The sequence below is a fragment of the Furipterus horrens genome, unplaced genomic scaffold, assembly GCF_987537825.1.
Source record: "Furipterus horrens unplaced genomic scaffold, mFurHor1.1.pri manual_scaffold_6, whole genome shotgun sequence".
Classification (NCBI taxonomy): Eukaryota; Metazoa; Chordata; class Mammalia; order Chiroptera; family Furipteridae; genus Furipterus; species Furipterus horrens.
In genome coordinates, this window is record NW_028327176.1 from 110390982 (window position 1) to 110414402 (window position 23421).

Sequence of the window (23421 nt, forward strand, 5' to 3'; positions counted from 1 at the left end):
TATATAACAAAAAACAAACAAAAAAACTAATCTTACCTTTTGTGGCAGCATGGATGGAGCTGAAGATTATTATGCTAAGTGAAATAAGCCAGTCAGAGAAAGACAAGTACCATATGATCACACTTATATGTGAAATCTAATAAACAAAAATAAACTGATGAACAAAACAAAAACAGACATGGATACATGGAACAGACTGACAGCTGTCAGAGGGAAAACGGGAATGAGGGGCTGGATGAAAAAAGGTGGAAGGATTAGACAAAGAACATATGTTCATACCCCATAGACACAGACAACAGTGTGGTGAAAGCCAGAAAGAAAGGTGGAAGGGAGGGAGGTGAACGTGGGCAAAGCAGTGAAAACGGGGACAGAGAGAGATCGTTTGCGGCAATGGGCACACGACACAGTATTCAGCTGATGTTTTATTTGGTTGTACACTTGAAATCTGTACGGTTTGGGGACCCAATGTCACCCCAATAAATTCAATTAAAAATACTGCTGTAAAAACATCATTACATGGCAACATGCCATGTCCTTTTTTTTATTATTATTATTTTATGTTTACAGTAGTCCTTCTCTATATCGTGGTTCACTTATCACGGCCTCACTGTATCACAGGATTTTTAAAAATATTATATTTAATTCTTTATCGTGGATTTTTTGCTATAAGGTTAATAAGGGACTGGGAATGGTTTATAAGTGTGTGGGAAGGGTTTATAAAGCCTTAAAATATATATAAATACTAAAATAAATGTAAGGTTCCTACTTCATGGATTTTCACCTATTGCCAGAGGGTCTAGAATGTAATACCTGCGTTAAGTGAGGGAATACTGTATATGAACTCTAGGAATAATTAGTTTGCAATATGAGTTTTCTTCTAAAAAGTCAGGAAAGATCAAAGGCACATTTTAAAAATAAAAACTTCTTTGTAAAAATGAAAAACACTTACAGGAACCAGGAATTTTTTAATCTCTTCCAATGCGTGACTCATACGTGAATAAGCTTCCCCAGGTGGAGCAAACACTTCAATTAATACATGAAGTTCATCACTCAAGTGGGCATATTTGGCTTCCCCACTCTTCCTTAGTTCTTCTTCCTATGAAAGAAGTAATTTTTAGAAATACAAATCTACTCATTTGCATTGATTTAACATTTACTGAGACTATGACAAAGGGTATAATTTAAGCAAAATTTCCATAAGTAGAAACCCTTTGAGAAATAAAAATCTGGTACAAGCCATTTAAAATTTTTAAAATAATTTTTGAGTGAATGATAAAATAAACCTGGCATAATTATCATCTACAACAGATTTTAATCAGCTAAATGAAAATGTTAAATCCCTGAAAAGAAGTAACAGAAATACCATTAACTCTTCAGTATGCACCACTACATTCTGGAAGAAAAGGATTGTTTCTGGGTCTCACAAGTAATATTTTGCAGGGAATGAACCAAAGATTATCACTGTTCTTTAGGAAAACCAACTTTCCAGCAACCTTTTGAGAAGGGGTGAAAGGTTACTTGTTTGCCATTAAAGTGTGCAAAACCAAGCTTTATCTCCCAGTCAAAGTTCCCACTGGCCCATATTATCCCTGAGCTTTCACACCCATATCTTTTCTATCATTTGTTGCCTCATTTTGGTCAACAGGAGTTTATTAAAGAGCTAAAGATTATTTGTGAGCTACACATCCTCGGCGTAACTAACTATGCATTTCTATCGGATCAGATTTTTCATAGTTCTGTACGCAGGTGATTAGTGAAGACTACATAATTCAGTATAGGTGCAGAGGAAATCAGTATATGATTTATATACTTTGTTAATGTGTGCTACCTATTTTACACATATCATATCTAATATCATAGCATATTAGTCACAGATTTCTGGTTAGGAAACTTAGTTTGAAAGACTCAGTAGCTTCAACAAAGTTGGGATTCAAACCAAGCTCATTTGCAACCAGATTTACATTTTTTTTCTTTTTTTAGGATTCAAGGAAGCAAAATTTGGTTAAATACTTAACATAAATAATATTAATTATGTTTTACCTTTTTTGATCCCCTTCCAATTAACTAGCAGTTGATTCACTAAATTTCAAAAGATAAAGTAATTTTTAGTTTTATATGGAAATTAAATAGGAGAAATGACCTGAGTAGACCTAAGCTGAATAAACGAAAGCTAATTTGCTATTGATTTTACATGAGTTAACTGTATGGCCATGATTTTAACACATAGAGGATTCATGATGGAGATCAGAAGTGCATGCTTGCCTTCATATCCCTTACCTATTCAAACCTCCAGTATAGCAACACCATTTAACCTGGGAATCCACTCTCTACTCACCTGAGCACACTCTCTATCTCTAACTAGCAGTTTTTATTTAAAAGCGCTTTTCTTAATTTCTAATCTCAGTTTGAGGAAGAGAAGCAGTGCTTAAATAAAGGAATATGGACCCTTGGGTGTATGACACATTTCTTTTCTTTTTGGGTCCTGCTAGGATGCAAGCCGCTTGTGTACTCTGGAGTCAGCATCGTTTACACAAAGTGCAGGGGAAGTTACACCAGAGGTTTCCTCATTCTGACCCCGCTTTGGTACTTCCTAAACTGATTTCCAGCTGGTCACTGAGAGTTACTTGCTAGCTAAATTTTATAAGGCCTGTGTACTATGAGGTGTGGCATTCAAATAAGAATTGTAATGCTTATTTTAAAGATCCTCAAATAAAATGAGCCTGGTTAGATATGTCAGCAGTTGAGCCAACAGGCTGATGTTCATCACTAGATGCAGTTTGCTATTTGAAAACACATTTGTCTCTCCCCCTTTCCCATAGTCCTTTATATAAGCAGATGAGAAAACTGAGTCCTTAGAGATTAAGCAACTTCGTAGAGGTCAGGTGTTAGTTCAGACTCCAGCCAGGACTGGGTAAAGTATGTGACAACACAAGGGAAAAGACTTCAAAGGAAAAGGTTAACACAGAGGAACCTATCATGAGCTACTACTGGTTATTTTCAAAACTAGAATTTATATCTTCAAAGGTGGTTATATTTGAACTCACTCATTGGGGTGGCTTTTGACAGAGCAAAATTTCTCAAGCTCTAGTTTCTTCATCTGTGAAACTAATATAATACTTATCTCACAGGATTTAGTGAGTTTTGAGAAAATTGAAGACTTTTGTATATTAAAAATGCTATGCAAATTTATTGTAATAATAAGTATTATTTCCTTACATTCTCAACTAGTGTTTTCAAATAATGTTTGACTTTTCAGCAGAGACCAAGATAAATGTAGTTCTAACAAGCAAGAGGGTTATTTCTCTCTCACGTAAAAGTCTATGCTGTGGGTAGCTCGAGAAGCAGGTTGTTCTCTGCAATTATCCAGAGAATCAGGGTCCTCCTCTCTTAACTCAAGTGACCCCCTAGGCTGTTGTTCTTACATAAGTTGATGAAGGAGGCTGTCCACCATCACTTCTGAATTCCAGTCCATGGAAAAGAGAAAGAAGATGTGGACAGCAAAAAGCTTTTGAAGGACATAAACCAGAGGTTTCACACATCATTTCTGCTCACATCTCTTTGGAAAAACTCTAGTCACATGGTGGCCTGGATGCAACAGAGGCTTGAATGTGGTCTCAGATTGGGCATCCAATAGACTTTCTAAAATGTAAGGACTTTGGTTGACAGAAAAAAGTGAGAATGGATATTGGGTGATAATGAGCTATCCTTGCCATTCAAGCCCTCAGTCAGAACTAGTTAAAATAACATTATTATTAAATCTAATTGTAGTAAACAGCTAATTGGTGTCTCTTAGAATGTTCAAATTTCATTTTAAAAAATACTATATCCCCTTCCCCCCAGTTGGGTTCATAATATAAAGCACAAAGTTTTACTTGAATATAGACAGACATCACAGCCCTTCTGACCAACAGAAATGTTGGGACACCATTAAGTGTATTTATAGTAATTTAGTACAACCTCTTGAGGCATTTCTTAAACAAAATTCCAAAAACACTTTGTAAAACATGTTTAGTTTTGAAACAAATACATTATCTAAAAAGTTGCTTATGAATGGGCAGTAGTGCTTTCATGTTTCTTTCCAATTACCTGTGACATGTTTCATAACAAAGATCACAAAGGTTACACTAGATAGAACAGGGAACATAATAGCAAGCAAGAAAGAAAAATATTAACCCAGTTAGAAATGCTAGAAAAATCTTGGGCATAAATTGAGATGTATAGTTACAAACTTTACTTTAGAGAAGACTGAATCTCCATCTAATAAAGGCACAGGGAGTAAAACAAAAAAAGGTAAGATATACACACTCAAAGGTAAATCTACTTGGTAGGATTCAAAATTCTGTTTAAAAGACTGTGCACTCAGTTGATATTATTTAATCTTCCATGAAAAAGGTACATTTATCCCACTGAAGTTATTTGCTTTAACCACTAACCTTCAGAAAATGTTCTGCTACTACAAAGGAATCACAAGCTAATTATTTTAAGTAAAAGTATTAGTTACTAAAGACAGAACACTCTAAACAAAGTCATTAAAAATATCAAATCTAGTTTCACATATCCCCACTTCACCCCCATGTTATACCCTCTGGTAAAATATAACTAAAACACATCAGGTTTTATTAGTTATTCTATAGAGAATAACATGGTATTAAATAGTCTAGTTTAACTGTATTCATGCTTTTAATTGTTAAAAAAATTTCAAGGAAACATTTTCATTGGAATTATTATTGGTATTTTATCTTGTATGAAAGAATGTTTCTAACTTGGAAATAATTTTACAATTAGAAAATTTTCCTCTTAATTCAATATAACATGTTTATTGAAGAAAACCTGAAAAATACCCAAAAGTACAAATATTTTTTTTAGATCAACATGCACACAGTTCAAGACATGTTTTTACCATTTTCAATGTATTTTCTTCAAGTTTCTTTTTACAATAATAACAGTGATGAAATAGAAATCATAATTTCGATATTGCTTTTTAGATCAAAGGTATACAAAGTGTTTTCCATGGATTATCTAACTTTACCTGCATAACTATACTTTCTATTAGATAATGTTATTTCCTTCATTTTACTGAGGAGTCTGTGGCACAGAGACAGAAACTTATCCAGAGTTACACAAGTTATGCATCACTGAGTTGGATTATAATCCAGGCAAAAATCTAATATCCAAAGATCAAGTTGTTAATCACTACAGTGCAAGTAAACTTTTTATACACTCAAATTTCTCGATGGGTATCTCCAGTTTCTGAGAGACCTCAACCAATGGTCTCAACAATTTCCAGACCCGTGGAGCCCTGTGCTCTCCAGGGAACCCCACTACAGACCTCAGGTCCTTATACAACAAGCACACCTGCCATGATTCTCCTTTCCCCTCCCGGACAAGGTTCTGATTTAGTAGCTGTGTGTCATCAGTGCTGGGTGAAACCACTATTTTCAAGGTTCTCACTCATCTCCTTCATGAAGGGTTTACCTAAAAATGCTAGTAATCACACGTCACATTCTTTATCCCTAACTCTCTGCAACCATCAGTTCCAAACAAGGCATTCATGCCAAGTTGATAAGGTTGAGCTCAGACTAGTCTGCACACTTTCTCATGGATATTCATGTTGTATTCCTAAAACAAGTGGGCTTCATGAAGAGTCTTCTCTATTTTCCTGCACAGTTTGTCTGACAGTGGAGGAAGCATGGTAAGGACCCTGGACATTCTGATTCTATTTTGGGGTAGGGACTCAAGTCAGCTCACAGCCGGGTATTTCAATTCAGTTCAGATGATTCAAGACAAACACCCCACAGAGGAAACAGGATCCAGATATCCCCTCATGCTCTGCTACTGAGTCCAGCCATTTGGTCCCTGGATTTGCCAAATGCCAATTGTACAATGATATAAAACTTAAAATTTCTTAAAATATCCTAAGAGATCCATTCTCAAAATCACTACGGGTGACAAAGACTTTGTCTAAAACATCACAGGGGCACAAATAAAGAGGTCACATTTATAATCTCATTACAGACAGCTCAAAGAATCCTTATTTTCTTGTCCCAAGCCCTTCCTTGCTTCATTACACAATTTTAATTTTTTCTCTTCTATCTCTTATTTTTGTATTACTATCTCTTCCCACCTAAAATTTCCTAAGGAATTTAAAATTATTTTCACCTCTATTAAATGGAGTGACTTAGTTATTGAGCATTAATTTCCAAGCTCAGACCCAGCTCATTATGGATATAGATGAAATAAAGGGGATATTAGTTAATTGACACTTCTATCCTTATAAGTCTCACACTCACACACACACACACACACACACAATACAGTATTCTTTACAATGGGATTCTAGTGAAAGTAAATGTTCCCATTTTGCCAAATTAAGAACAATCATCTACTTTGGGCATTTTTTAAGAGAATATATTTTAGGTGTTCATAATATGACATAGATCATACATTCCTCCTTTGTGCTATTCCAGATTTTGGTATTCTGTGCCTCCAGAGTCTCCTGAAAGAAATCTCATCACCAACACCACCAGCAGAGAGAACACCTGAATAACTGAGTTGATATTTTACTCATCATTTTTTAAACACCTGTGTATTAATCTAGATGTATACATAACATGTGACATCATTCATATACCTGTTATGTTGTCATTTGTTAAATATCTAATGATAAGAGAAGTAGTCTTTATTCCAACCACTGACTCACCAGGTTAATGTTTATTCCCTCATAAAATATGTAAGCTAATGACCAAGATAATCTGACAGTTCAAGCTCCCATCAACTAAATTTTATAAAGTAGGAGTCAGTATTTGTTCCCAAACTTATTTACAACTGTTGTATTAGTTATTGTATTTTGTTATATATTTTAATTCCCATTTAACCTTCTTTAATTATCAAAAAAATCCAAACCAAAAATATTAAGTTAAGAGAGATTTTACTGTATCATAAATTGCTTATTTAGTTAAATGAACTCCATTTTTCCCAATACTTTGTTCCTACATCAATTATAGCTTCATTCTTATTTGTGATTCATCTTTACACATGTCTGTTTCATCATTTTCCCACCTCCCAAATTATTCTGCATATACAAGTGTATCTGATAGGATATGAGAAAGATGCTCAATAATTTCTGGCTAAATGAATTACTTAAAATTATGCTGAGTTGTCTTCTATCATCTAGCCATACCTTTACTCTTTTGTTATGTTAAGGTTTTATTTAAATGCACAAACATTTATTGTCCTAAGATCTTGAAATAAAATTAATTATATTTACTACCATGATTTTCTTTTTATCTTAGAAAAAATGTCTCCAAATTATTATTACTTTCAATATTCTTCTATTAAATAGATAATAATGTATAGATAACATGTATGCATATTCAATGATAATTTATTTTGTAATAAATTATGTAATTGTAGTTTGCACTGCATGAAGTATTTGTTCTATGATTATAAGCACAAACAAGTCTGTGTAAGTAAACAAAACAACAAAAGCTATTAGCCCCAAAGAGTATTTTGGTGCTGCTTATAAACAATTTAGAATAAGAAACGTTTTTAACAATAGCCCCTTCTATCTAGTCTGTCTGATGGCTTGTGACTTATTGAACAGTGGGATTGGCAGGTGAATTAATTCTTTTTAGGGTATTCCAATTTCACGAGAAGCAATAGATGTATAAATACAGTGCTTACTCTTTCCATGCAGGTATCAACCTTAACAAACTTTAGAAACCAGAAGAAATTATTCCAATGATTGAAAACATGTAGGAATACTTTAGCAACAACTGCCACCATCTTAGAGACTGAAATATTTTTATTACTCCCTATGTATAGGAACAAATATTTCAAAAATCCTATAAAAAAATATCAACCAGTGCTTTCCTATAGACACTCTTATATAGCCATTGGTCCAGAAAGGTGCATCGAACCAGGACTTACAAGGTGCCAAGTGTTATGGCTCTTCTAATCATGGCTCTACTACTAAATGCAAACTTCAGCAGATACTTCGTTCTTGTGGCCCTTAGTTTATTCACATGCAAAAGAAGGGAAGGTTGCTCTAGAGGCAATTTTCAAATGGTGATATATGGAGCCAAGAGGGTTACAGAAAGGTGCCTTATGGACTACATTAGAGCAAAATGAGGATTCTCCCCCATCCGATTCAAACGTATCAGCTCAATTTAGACCTGTTTATGCGTAAAGTGTCAGGTAATAGGATACTGTTCCACAAGATCACCAAATTAAAAACAATAGACAACAGTAGATTTAATGATGTCTAAGGTTTCTTCTCATAGCCTTAAAATTTCATGACTCGCCATGCGACTTTCCTGCAAAGGCACCCTCATCCTGCAAATTAGAACTTTAGCATTAGAAATGCTATTTTCCAAAAAGTGTTCTCTAAGAACATATTACTAAGAAAAACCAAAATTCAAAATGGCAGCTATGCATATTAATCTTTTAGCATCTACAATGAGGCTACTACTGCATATTTTATACAGATTATATCATTTAATCTTCATCGAACCCTTAGCTGACCATTGGAAGAAGCAGAGGGTAGTGAAAAGTACAAAAAATATTTTGAGGTCAGATTTTAAGTTAACAGCACTGATATTTATTATCTATAGTTTGTTTTTTAATTACTATTTTTTGAGATTTAGGTTCTTATTTTTCCTTGTTATTTTTTTAAATAGCTTATTTTGTATTGTATTATTTTTTCAATTTCCATTTATCCTCCTTATATCCTCTTCCACTTCCATTCATTAGGTTCTTTTGTTTGTTTGTTTTTTTGTGGGGGTGAAAAGTTCTATATATATCGACTAAGTCCATTTGATCTAGAGTGTTGTTCAATGCCTCAATATCTTTGGTGTTTCTTTGCTTTGAAGATCTGTCCATTGTTGACAATGGGTGTTAAAGTCACCTACTATGAGTGTGTTGCTGTCTATATCTTTCCTGGAGTCTTTCAAAAATTTCCTTACATATTTGGGTGCTCCTAAGGTGGGTGCATATATGTTTACAAGAGATATATCTTCTTGATGGATTTTTCCCTTAAGTATTATGAAATGCCCTTCTTTGTCTCTTTTTATGGCCTTTGCTGTGAAATCTGTTTTGTCTGATATAAGTATTGCTACCCCAGCTTGGACTAGAAAGCATGACCGACATATATGCTGTCTACAAGAGACCTACCTTAGAACAAAAGATCTACACAGACTGAAAGTGAAGAGATGGGAAAAAAGTATTTCAAGCAAATGGGCATTAAAAAAAAAAAAAAAGCTGGGATAGCCATCCATTAGGTTCTAAATCTACAAAATAAAAAAACTCTAGATTTCTTATGCAAGGACAAAATGAGGCAATAGATATGAATCACAAGTACAATGCCTCATACACTATAAACACTCAGAAAAAAATTAAAGTTTTCTCTCAGAGGAGCTAAATAACTTGGTTGCAGTGACTCAGGAAGTAAGAAATTAGAAGTTGGTCTGTCTGACTCCAAAGCCATAGTCTTACGATAATGGATGTTTATTATGAATATTAAATTCACTTGAAAAACTATAATTACAAAAGTTTCAAATTAAGTGTTGCTTCAGTGAGATGTAACCAAGAGTGAATCAATTTAATGCTGGTTTACTTATTATTAAGTTAATTTAAATGTATAACTGTAAGAGAATGTACACTTAAAATTACTCTAAGCCAAAGAACTCTGACATTTTAGAATGGCAAGAAAAAAATTAGCATCATCATGTGTATTTTCTTGAATTTTAAGTTTCAAATAAATTATTAATTTATAGTCTACAGTGTGTCATATGGGCCACATAACATTGAAAGGCCATGTATCATGGTAGTTAATGGCTCAGCTTCCATTCACGATGGCCAGGGTTAAGATCCCAGCTCCCCCATTAACACTGTGAAAACTTTGGCAGGTAACCTCACTATTTCAGCCTTATATGTCTTCATTTTTGAAATGATAATAGTAATAACATAGTAAGTACTAACCAAATATGACTATTGCTAAATATTTAAAATGTAAATGTATATACAAAATTAGATATGAACTGAAAAAGTTAATATGTTTAAAGATCCCAATTATTTTTATAGGAGTAGCTCTTCCAGTGACAGGAATACACAAAGTAATTAAAAAAAAAAGAAAAGAAATTGAGAACACAGATATAGAGTACATGAAAGTTTCATACTTTGGTTTTTACTTTAGCAATTATTACTGTCATATTTTATCCTCAGAGTTATAATTTACTAGAGTGCTTTCTGAAGGCTTTTTTCTCTTTAATGCCCCAGGGAACATTCTGTTAAAAAAAATCCTCTTCAGAAATAAATAAGTCTATTGTCTGCAGAGCTTTCTCCTTCAAGAAACTGAAATAAATTAGACATTTATTATTTATATCTTGGCCTGAGTGGGATTTGTCTGAATCACCAATTTAAAAGCATTTTTAAATACACACATGTGAAAATTCTTTTATGCCAATACAAATTAGTTGTCCAAAATGTATCCACACAAAAGGTTTTTGTACAAATGAAAAGACATACATACATGACAGAGAAGCAATAGCTTGATCCCAAAGAATCTCAGGTTCTTGTGACTTCACTGACAAATCCCTGCTCTCCTGAGTTGAATATGAGAATAACTCTTACAGGTTATAGCCATCCATCCTCCAAATTGGTTATGGGAGCGAAATCTTTTCACTCTGCACATCAATTCTAACACTATCTAGATCAGCAGTTTTCAATCTTTTTAATCTCATAGCACACATAAACTAATTACTAAAATTATGAGGCACACCAAAAAAATGATATATTTTTTCCCGAGCTGTCAAAATAATAGGTATATTTTTGATTCACTTGCACTGGATGGTTATTCTTGTGTTGGCTGTTGTCATTTTTAATTTGACAATTTAAGATAAAAGAGTTTAGTGCTTCTGACTAAATATCAGGTATTGCATGTTTTAAAAATTCTTCTGGCACACTAGTTGAAAATCCTCAATCCAAATTTATGAAGGGTAAAATACCAGAAGCATCAATGAAATCAAGGATATTTTTTAAGGTATGTCAGATTTTGGAAGTAGAAAAGCACATACTGCCAAAGAGAAGACTCCATCTGCTTGAGTTTGTAAGTTGAGGTTTTACTAGAGTGTAAGAACTTCAATTCAAGACAATCAAATCATACACTCTAGGTACATCAAAGATAGTCTAACTTCTCAAACTAGGAACATGTGTTATTCAAACAGTGCAAAGAGTGTCTTAATAGAATAAAAGGATTATTTCATTATTCAAGAATAATAAGACAATGATTTTGAACAAATAGAACCTATTGAAAAATTTACTAGTCATTCTCCCATAATTAACATATAAAAGACCATGTCCCAACATTTTATTTAAAAGTAATTTGCTTAATAATTAAGCAATAAAACAATCTGGGAACACAAATTATAGTATTTCCACATTTATCATGGGAATTACATTCTAGACCCACCCACAATAGGTGAAAATCCACAAAGTAGAAACTTTACATTTATTTTAGTATTTATATATATATTTTAAGGCTTTATAAACCATTCCCAGTCCCTTATTAACCTTTCCAACGCCCTTATTAACCCTTTCCAGACTTTTATAAACACTACTTATTTCTTAAACATATTCTACACTCTTAAACCTATGTAACTTTAACAACATACGTATACAGTACCACAAAATCCTGCGATATAGCGAAAAATCTGCAAAAATAATTAAATATAATATTTTTAAAAATCCTGCGATACAGTGAGGCCACGATAAGTGAACCACGGTATAGAGAGAGGCTACTGTGTCTAAATGTGTTTCTCTAGCCTCTTTTTCTCCAAATGCAACCAGATGCAACCAGATATAAATGGGCTTTGTTCAAGTTCAGCATAGGGGAATATTATGGTATGGTATATGTTGGAGCCCAGTGGATTCAGAAAGAGAGAGATATATCCTGGGAAAAACCTGGCACTTTATAAATCTGTGGATTTTGTGGGGAAAGAATATGTGAGCTTAAAACTGCCCTCCCTGACCTCAAAAGCTGAGAAAAAACCAAAAATAAGATTTGCCTTTGAGGCCAGGAGAAATCAGGGAAACCAAGGACAGACCAGAAGCCAACAGGGGTGGGAATTTCTGTCTCCCACTCACTATTTAGAGGACTTCACTATTTGATTTCAAAAACCTTATCTAAGCTGACAAGTAAAAACAACATGCAATACTAGCAGCTATAGACAGGAAAATCAGGCAGAACATTGGAACACATGCCATTTGAACACTGCCAGTAGGATTGCAGAAAGTGAAAGATGAATGCTTGATTAAACACATTTTAGGAAACAAGTAAAATACAATGCAGGCATAAAAATTTTATGGGTTTAGAAGATAATTTCCAAGGTAAGGACAAATAGAAATCAAAAATAAGAGGCTTAATTCTTCCTGTTGAAAATAAGGCACAAGATTTCTCTCCCTCCATTTCTCGATTCTTTCAGAGCACTTATTTTAGAAAATGTGTGACTGTAAGTTCTCTCTTTGATATATATACTCTTTTTGAAAATAGACCTCCTTTTGCAGCTTTATGACCTAGAAATATCTTTCTCAAAGACATGGAAGCCGTCTCTTTGAAATGTAAGCACCAAGACAGATAACACCCCTGTCTCCCAGTTGCTGTGGGCGGATAGAAGCCTAACTTTGGTAGATGTCTTACTTCAAGTTGCAAAACCACCTCCTGTCATTAAGATACAAGAAGTTGGGTTTTCCTTTAGATGAAGCCATCAGCTAACACAAATGGTCACTCTTAACAACCAACAAAGTCAGGATGAACTCTGTGTGACAAGTATATAATAAGTTGAATCTGCTTCTCTACAGAAAAGCCTAAGATTTCTTTCTGTTTCTATAACCTTAGTGGCTTGCCTGTGACGTGTATCACATTCTGGTTAAAGCTTATTCAATAATAAAAGTGTCTTCATTCTCTATTACCTCTGTGGGTAAGATTTCTGGGCTGGGAGAACAATTTGTTATTAACTATAGTTCCCCAATTCCCACTGAAACAAATAGTAACATATGCTATTGATACTCTGCCCATATCCCTTTGCCTTACTATTTCCATGCCACCAACAATTTATTTCTGTTTTGGCCCGAGGTCTGGTCTGGTCAGTGGTGACAGCCCTACTTATTATGCACATAGCAGGGAGGAAGAGAGCTGGCTTCTAGACACCCCAGCTCCTTCAGTCCTTAGATAGGATAATTTGCATGTTTTTATTTCTCAAAGTACCCCAGTGGGATAAGGTTCAGTTGGTCAAAGTTTAACTTGTTTGGGAATGCACATTATATGGTTTCCTTCATTTTCTTATTTTACTTCCTCACTCCTCTACCAGGTTCTCCAGAGATCTCCTTCAAAATAAACTTCACATAATTAAATCTTGACACATGACTTTTTCCAAAGGAACTCAAACAAAAACAACAATTCAGTAGATTCAAGTATGGAGAGAGTAATTGCAATCAAATTTTTTTTCTTCAGAAAGATAAAATGCAAAGAAAAGTACTTGGATAGATAATGATAATGAAGAAAATATCAGATATATGGAGGAAAGACACAGAAAAGCTAATATGTAAATAATAAAAATTCCACAAAATAGAACATAAGGGAGAAAAAATAAATAAACAAATAATAGAAAAACATTTTATAGTCTGTGGATTATAAGCCTCACTTAACTCCATACTGAATTGAAGAGAAAAAGATTCACATTGGGGTATGTCTCAGTAAAATCTTTGAAGTTAAAGTAAGGCAAGAACAAGCGAGCAAACACACAACAACAAATTCTTACAAGCATGGAGAACTAGATCTACATAGATAAAAAATATATAATTGCAAATGGATTTCTCATCTACAAAATTTAGAATTTAGAAATGCATATGTTTACCAGGATTACCAGGCTCTGCGCTGAGTGCTTTGCATGCATAATTGTATTTACTATTCCAGAAATGATATATAGCATTCAATAACCCACTCAAGCACTGAGAACTGTATGGCTGCAGAGTTCCCAGGGTCATGGGCGCTGATGCTATATAATAAGGTGATAATTCATTATTTTAACTATTCCACTACAAATTATGGCAAGTATTCTGCTCTTCCAAGAAATACAGTGTTTAGACTACCTGGAATTAAGTCTGTTGAAAAATGTTCACTAATGCAAAAAGACAAGGCCTATTTCCAAGAAGTCTCGGTAGTCTAGAATTAATGAGGACTTAAAATGCTCTGAGTATATGCCCACTAAAGCAATAAACAAAGCAAAAGATGTTTGCCAAGAATATGGGTAAAGGTGGAAAGTATTTTATGAATCACTTTACTTAGTATGCTAGTTCTCAGGATATCTGTACCCTGTTTTTCATTTCAAGAGGCATCTTCAAGAATGAAGAGGCTTCATGAAACCTGAGGCAGGCATCTTTTGAATTTGGAATAGGGCCCAGAAAGAAAGTTGTGCTGAAAAAGAAACCTATGAGTCAATTAAGAAGTGAAGACAACAAGTGAGCTGGCTAAGAGGATCTTAGTAAAGTCATCTTTAACCTGAGAGTTATTGCCAGAATTGCTTCTAGGCCTCATGATTCTGAAAGGGCAAGTTGTCACTGCCAACCAATAATGGAAAAGCAAATACTAGTGAATCCCAGTTGGCAGGGAGCAACAGGCTGAACACTGGTCTGAAAGAAAATTTAAGTTAGAAAAGCAGTTGGCGGAGAAGATGTTTTGTGCAACCAATGTGTTTGTAGAAGAGACAGCAATAGCAAACCAAAACAGCTCTGCCTCAGGGTACTGAAGTGAATTGACTGCAGCCAGAAGGAGAAAAGAACAAAAAGGCCATGTGTGCTGCTGAAGAAGCTGCTGCAGAATTGTAGAGATGCTGCCTACTGGGAGTGCAATGGCAGCAGACAGATCAACTTGGCCCATGGAGCTACGACGTGGAAGATTTTGAACAAATGCATTACGCTGTTCATCAAGCAACAAGACTGAGAAGCAGACACTATGAGGACCTATAAAATGACTAACCGCTGACTAGAATATACCTGGTATCAGTGTGAAAGGGTATCCATATTTACAGCATAGACTCATGGTCAATAAATGCCACAAACAGCAGAATATATATTGTTCTGCTTTTAGCTTTCTGAGGAAAGGGTTTTCAGATCATATTAGTTCCTGTTTACAAACCTCAGCCAATACCCTATTTACCTAAAATTCAATAATTTCCACATGGCATCGCAGACCTTTTTAATTTGGCACTAGCTTAGCTTGGCAGTTTCATCTTCTGCCATCCCTTCTCGACACTATTCTCAAATCACTAAAGGAGAAAATCCTCCCCTTTCTCTGAAATCATCATCCTGTTTCAAACCCCTGTGGACCTTTGTTCTACTTGCAAGGTTTCAGATCAAATATATTCCTCTAGACTGCACACAGCCAGCGCTGCAGAAATGATTGCTCCATAGAATCTTAAGTATAATATCTTCTGAATAATATTAAATCATAACTATTCAATATTATATTACTAATATTGATAGTATCCTCCATCAAAATATTTGGTTCCGTGGATCTTATTAAACAGGAAGTGTGTTTTTTTTCTGTAGGTATCTTACATCTGTGTATGCATATGTGTGAGATGGGGAGGTAGATTAGGGCAGAGTATATTTAAGTGAAACTTTTTAGATCATATCTAAATTTTAATAAGGTGCATAATCTCTATATACTTTTTGTATTAATTGCTTTAACCAAATAAACAATTAAATTCTCTGTTACTTGGATAATAAATACTTTCCAGGGGGAACAGAGGACAGAGAAATTTGATCTTTTAGATATGGTAATATCCTATGATTGCTTCCCCTTTCTGTCTTTCACTTTGTCTTAGCAAAAATATATTGATAATATCTAAGAAGAAAGTTTCTCTTTTACACTTAACAAAAGGATGGGCTTTAAGGATGTTTTTGCATTTCAAAGAAATCAATTACACTGGGAAGACTAAAGTTCTAAAAAATGACTGCTGATTTTATAAACGTACTTTATTTCTGATTCATCACTGCTTTGTTTTTATAAAATTACTGAATATTCTATCAGGACTAGAAATACAAACTGGGCACCAGAGATGTTGGAAGCATAAGATTTCAAGCAGATCAGAGGAAGGGTTTACTAGTGCCCTTTTGTAACTGTTTCATGTGCCATTCTTGACCAGGAAAATGAATTTGGGCATATGACACTAAAGCTACCACAAAATTCACCTGAGTGTGAAAAGCCCTTTTTCCAAATTTTTTCTTAAAACGTGTGAAATTGACTATTTTGGAAAAAGTGTAAGGAAGAGTATGGAAGGAACAGCTGAGAAACTTGGCTTGGGCTCCACATGGCATTTTTTATATGCTGATGCACATCTTGCCTCATATCACCCAGAAAATATTTCTTACAGGAAAGGAGCTTTCCCCTCAGTAAACCTGACAACTGTCATTTTCACTGTATCATCTGGAAATCTTTCATCACCACCTACCTATGTTCGAATGGGATTTAGACACTTTTTACCCCAGGGCAACAAGCTCCTTTGGATGTTGCATAAATAGAAGGGAGAAGTGGAATGAGAATAGTTGAAAAAAACTAGTGTTTATTCCATTGCACTGATCAAGAATGGATATTAAAATAATAATAGAGTCTGTAAATTTCAATCCAATCTGTTCCCAGCAGAGCCCTTCCCTTCCACAGTTAGCCCAACAGCAAGTATGCCTGTGGCTGTGGCAGTCAGCAATAATGAATAGACCTAGAGAACAGAGGTCAAAAACAGGGGGCTCACACAACCACCCTCCACTCTTCAACTGTAAAAATGTGTTTGTGTGTGTGTGTGTATGTCTGTTCAGAAACTATCTAGTTATGTAATATGAAAAATGAAGATATTTATTAGAGAAGATACAAGCTACAAGAAACATTGTACATAGGACAATGACACCTCAGTCCCCTTCAAAGTAGGCACCTTGGGACCTCACACAGTTCTCCCAATCGCCATCAGCTGCCCCGTCATATTTTCCTGAATCTCATTTTTGGTCAGAGATCGCTTCCCTTTCAAAGGTGATTTTAGTTTTGGGAAAAGCCAGAAGTTGCAGGGCACCAAATATGGGCTGTAATTGGGCCAAATCACCTGGGTGATTTGATTTCCCAAAGAAAGACTGCACAAGTCATGATGCATGAGTGGGCATGTTGTTACGATAAGCTGTCAATCATCAGTTGCCCATACCTGCAGCCATTTTGGTCATACTGCAACTCTTAATCAATAAAGAACATTGAGGTAGTACTCCTTATTAATTGTTTGGCTTAGAGGGGTGTATTCATGGTGGACAACACCCTCCAATCAGAAACACCGTTAACATGTTCTTGATCTTGCTGTAATTTTGCAGCACCTTCTTCTGGTGTGGAGAACCAGGCAACTTTGATGGGACGACTGGGCCTTCATTTCCAGATTATAGCCTTAGACACACAATTCACCTCTGGTTATGACTTTCTTGAGGAAATCTGGTTCACTGGCAGTGGTTTGAACCAAATCTTTAACAACTGCAGCACGATGTTTCTTCTGCTCTGGTAGCAGAAGCCATGGAACAGATTTTGCCATAACACATTTCATGCCAAGACCCTGAGTCAGTCTCAAGCACTGTAGTTTTTGGAATCCCCAGATCAGCTTCTAGTTCTCACACTGTTAGTTTCCAATCTTTGTTGATTGTAGCCTGTATATGTTCAACATTCTCAGATGTTCTGTGTGTTGGAGGCTTCCAGAACATGGATCACTGTCAACAGATTCTTGACCATCTTTGAAGTGTTTGTGCCACACTTTCATTTGTGCCACATTCATTGCATCATCCTTTCTCAATCATCTAAATAGTTCCTGCAGAGGAATGTTCAAGCCTAGTACACAATTTGATGCAGATTCATTGCTCTACTCACTCAGTCATTTTAAATGCAATCCCCACACAGTACACAAGCTCACTCAATGGCATCTACCATTCCTACAACTTGTATAGTGAAGCCTTCATTGTTCACATATGCACATAATAGTCCACTCTCCTTGGATGCCAGGTTACATTGATGTCATGCAAACCGTTCTGTTATATTAAGAATGTCTGGACATTTTCTGGATATATATATGTTTTTTTTTAATTTATTTATTTATCTGTCTTGCTCTTGGTGTTAATATTGCTAATTAAAGACCTGCTATATATATAACATATATTGACTATCCATAATATACTGAAACTATACTAAGAATTATCTCATTTTTGATCTACAATAGGGTACCTGCTTTTCAACTTTTAAGGAAATGAGTTTTTTTTAATAAAGCAGACAAAATCTTAGAAAATGGATTGACTCAAACATTGGTAAATAAAGTATCAAGCTCACAATTAGTAATCATATATTATCTCATATCACAAAAATAAGCAAAACTAATCCAGACACTGGATTATGACCTGCTGGATATTTTGTTGTTTACATCACTGTCATATGTTAAGAGAAACTATCTGTGAGGAATGCAATGGCTGTAATTGAAAACAAAAGTTTAAAAAATAGAAAAAGAAAAAAAAAAAAAAACTCCTTAGAGAGCTAAATAAAAGCTACCAGAAAAGTTCCAAGTTCTCTGCTCTCAATGGTCATGGAAATTCTATTGAGGACTTAATTCTCAGGGAGAAATTCTGCAAAGACAAGTAACTCAAAGGTACATCTCCCTAGTCTTTTAAAAATACACATTTTTATTGCATTTTTTCCATTACCTTTTAAACCCATGCCTCTGGTTCTATTTTGCTCATTTGTTTTGTTCATTATGTTCCTGTATTAGGTGAGGTCTTAACGGTATTTGTCTTTTGCCACTTGGCTTATTTCACTAAACATAATATTCTCCAGTTCCATCCATGTTGTCACAAAGGTAGGAGTTCCTTCTTTCTTTCTGCTGTGTAGTATTCCATTGTGTAAATGTTTTTTTGACCCACTCATTTACTGGTGGGCACTTAGGCTGTTTTCAGCTCTTGAATATTGTAAAGTGCACTGCTGTGGACATAGGGGTGCATAGGTTCTTCTGAATTTGTGTTTCAGAATTCTTTGGATATAATCCCAGCAGTAGGATCACTGGATTAAAAAGCAATTCTATGTTTAGTTTTTTGGTGAAATTCCATTCTGTTTTCCACACTGGCTGCACCAGTCTGCATTACCACCAACAGTGCCATTCTGACAGGTGGTTTTAAGTTGCATTTCTCTGATTAGTGACATTGATTATCTTTCCATATGTCTATTGGACATCTTTATGTTCTTTTTGGAGAAATGTCTATTCAGGTCCTTTGTCCATTTTTTAAATTCTGTTGTTTATTCGTTTGTTTGTTTTTTATTTTGGTGTTGAGTTTTATAAATTCTTTATAAATTTTGTATATTAGCCCCTTATCAGATGTATTGGCAAATATGTTCTCCTGTTCCATGGGTTGTCTTTTTATTTTGTTGATGGTCTCCTTTGCTATGCAAAACCTTTTTAGTTTGATGTAGTCCCATTTATTTTTTTCTTCTGTTTCCCTTGCCTGGGGAGATATATCTGATAAATATTAGTACAAATAATGTCCAAGATTTTATTGCCTAGGATTTTTATGGTTTTGGGTCTAATATTTAAGTCTTTAACTCATTTTGAATTTATTCTTGTGTGTGGTGTAAGATGATGGTCTAGTTTCATCTTTCTGCATGAATCTGTCCCATTTTCCCAACACCATTTATTGAATAAACTATCTTTACCCAATTGTATGTGCTTGCTTCCTCTCTCGAATATTAATTGACTATAAAGGTGTGGGTTTATTTCTGGGCTCTCTGCTCTGTTCTATTTGGAATGGAGAAAGATATTTCATGCAAATGGAAAGAAAAAAACAACTAGGGCAGCAATACTTATATCTGACAAACATTAAAACCAAGTCTATAGTAAGAGATGAAGAAGGACACTACATAATGATAAAGGGAACAATTCAACAAAAGGATATAACTCTAGTAAACACTTATGCACCCAACACAGGAGCACCGAAATGTGTAAAGCAGATCTTGATGGACATAAAAGGAGAGATCGACAGTAATACAGTCATAGTTGGAGATTTTAATACCCATTGACTTCAATGGATAGATCTTCCAGGCAGAAAATCAACACAGGGACAGAGGCCTTAAATTATACACTAGATCAAATGGATTTAATTGATATCCTCAGAGTCTTTCATCCCAAAACAGCAGAATAAAAATACTTTTCAAATGTACATGGGACATATTCTAGGATAGACCACGTGTTAGGACACAAAAATGTCTCAATAAATTTAAGAAGATTGAAATCATACCAAGTATTTTCTCTGACTACAATGCTATGAAACTAGAAATCAATCACTAGAAGAACCCTGAAAAATACACAAAGACATGGAAACTAAATAACATGCTATTAAATAATGAATGGGTCAACAACAAGATCAAGGAAGAAATCAAAAGATACCTTGAAACAAATGGAAATGAGAACACCACAATCTAAAATCTGTGGGACACAATCCTAAAATGGAAATTCATAGCATGACAGATCTATCTCAAAAAAAAAAAAAAAAAAAAAAAAAAAAAAACAAGAAAAAGCTAAAAAAAAATACTTAACTTTACACTTAAAGGAACTTCAGAAATAACAACAAACAAAGCCTAAAGTAAATAGAAGGAAGGAAATGATAAAGTTCAGAGCAGAAAAGAAAAATAGAGTCTCAAAAAATGATTAAAAAGATCAATGAATCCAAGAGCTGGTTCTTTGAAAGAATAAACAAGACTTATAAACCTTTAACCAGACTCACCAAGAAAAAAAGAGACAAGACCTAAATAAATAAAATCAGAAATGAAAGAAGAGGAATAACAACTGACACCAAAGACATACAAAGAATTGTTAAGAAAATATTATCAACAACTATATGCCAACAAATTGGACAATCTGGATGAAACCTTTAAATTCCTGGAAACATACAATCTTCCATAACTAAACCAGAAACACTCAGAGAATCTGAAGAGACAGATTATAACTAGTGAGACTGAAGCAGTAAAAAAAGAAACAAACAAACAAACAAACAAACAAAAAACCTCCCAACCACAAAAATAAAGCACTGGACCAGATGGCCTCACCAGTGAATTTTACCAAACATTCCAGGAAGAACTAACAGCTCTCCTTTTAAACTATTTCAAAAAGTTCAAGAGGAGGGAAGGTTCCCAAACTCATTTTAGGAGGCCAGAATTATCCTAATTCTAAAACCAGATACACACTGCAAAAAAAAAAAAAAATTACTAGCCATATCCCTGATGAACATAGATGTTAAAATCCTTAATAGAATATTAGCAAACTGAATATAGCAATTCGTCAAAAAGATCATATACCACGATCAAGTAGGATTTATTTCAGGAATGCAAGGTTGGTATAGCCACTCCAGTCTTAAAGGCCCTGTTTGGGATGATGGTATGCATTGGGATATAACCTACCTCTAAAAGAATGTCTTTCAGGGTCAGGATGGATTGACAGTGGATTACTTTTATTCCAGAGACCAAGTGTGATACAAGGAAATTAATCCCTTATTTAAGGGTCTTCAATCATTCCCCTTTTGAAACAAATTGGATTTTTCTGTAAAATAGTATCTGGAAAGATTGAATTGATGGTTCTGTTCTCTATAATCACAAACACATAGGTTAACTTATTTAAATAATAAATATTTTAAACGCACTTTCATGCAAAGACTGTGCTGTGAGTTTTGGGGGTGAACACTGATCTGAGACAGCTCATTGTTTTCGAGGAGAGAGATAACAGATCATGTATAGATTTTGGTAAGTAACAGAGGTCAGGAAATAGTTACGGGAATTTATTCCTGGGCAGATGTACTCACACAGCGATGTTTACTGAGCCTCTATAGGGGGCACTGGGCTCATGTGGGGGAGACACAGCATTAATCAAAGCCAGTCTGCCCACTTAGCTTAGATGCCTTCCAGTGGAAAAAGACAAATAATAAAAGTATGGAAAAATTAGTATAAATTTCACATTATAAGTGGAATAAAAATAAAGAGAGAAGGGTAAGAGAATCCAAGAGGAATGGGGCATGATTTGGATAGAGTGTCAGGGGGCTTCTCTGAGCTTCTTGCTGGGTTATGAGATGGTGCTGGGCTACTTACTCAGAACAGGAGGGATAGTGGGTAGGTGGGAGCAGAACTGCAGGCGAACTGAAATGTAAGAGAAAGTGTCTTCAGGCAGGAAAGTTTAGGCATGTTTGAAGAACAGAAAAAAAGACAGTGTGGCTTAAGCACAGAGAATAAAGTAGGAAGTGAAAGTAAATGAGGTCTAAAAGAGAAGACTTAGACAACTAAAAAAGGGCTTTGTAGACCATGGTAAAGAGTTTTAAAACAGAAGAGATGTTTTCAGAGTGGATATGTATATGCTGTCTCTTTGGGGGAGGAGAAGCTTTGTTCCTCAGTTTCAGGAAAGGAGCCAACGAATTTTGTGAAACTTCAAAAGATGCAATTAAATGGCAATAACTTTTTACCTTTCAAGTGATAAATTTGCTAATATAACATTTCAGTACATTAGTAGAAGAGTACTTCAAACTAGAAGTGATATATTTGCTTTACTCTTCAACACATTTTATGTCTACTTTCAAAACCCACAAAGTATTGTAGAAGAGGTGTTGGTTCAGCTGGGATTTCAAGAATGGCTGGAATTTGACAATGAGAGAGGACTGGGTAAAGAAAGAAGACTATCCTGAATACAATCTCATATATCTGTTTGCCTTGGAGAGTACCAGTTTACACCAATGTCTTTGCCCAAGAATGCATTTAGTACCACCTTTCACTCTCAAAAGTGTTCAGGTTTGGACAAAAAATTAGATGGTCAGCCTTCATCACCAGCAAAGGTAGGAGGCAGGAAGCTATACACTTGTGTTCAAAACAGCAAAGGCTCCTGCCCAGGTTCACTGGGCAGGTATGCACAGTACACAGCATGGAATGTGGAAGAAGTAGAATAAAGCTGAGAATGGAGGCCCTGTAGCCATCTTTGGAGAACTGTATTTTAGTTCTCTAATCTAAGGGACTTGGAAGATATATGAGGAGTATAATAGTACCTGTTTCAGAGAAAAAATAAACAGGCAATTTATGAAATGCCGTATCTGTTTTCAAGTAGATTTACCACTCCTCTCCCACCAATTATCAGTCTGTAAATGGAGAGATACCTGAAACACATCTTTCAAACTCTCATATTACATGGGGCTTTATCAATTGCTTCATTTAAAAAAAATTACTGTTTGTGGAAATACATGAGTCTATAAGGACTTTCATCAATGCATGTTAGTTTGCGATACTTATAGGTTACCTAGTGATATTGATTTAAAAAGAAAGGAAACAAAAATAATTGAGCA

The 23421-nt window shown here is 34.9% G+C and overlaps 1 protein-coding gene across 1 annotated transcript in view; it reads right to left on the bottom strand.

Moving 5' to 3' along the window:
* The window catches only part of KHDRBS2 (KH RNA binding domain containing, signal transduction associated 2), a 571359-nt gene that overhangs the window by 282640 nt on the left and 265298 nt on the right, over nucleotides 1-23421 (bottom strand). The window contains exon 4 of the mRNA XM_090280495.1: nucleotides 950-1096. Within this exon, the coding sequence (XP_090136621.1) occupies nucleotides 950-1096 (147 nt within the window). The remainder of the gene's footprint in view (nucleotides 1-949; nucleotides 1097-23421) is intronic.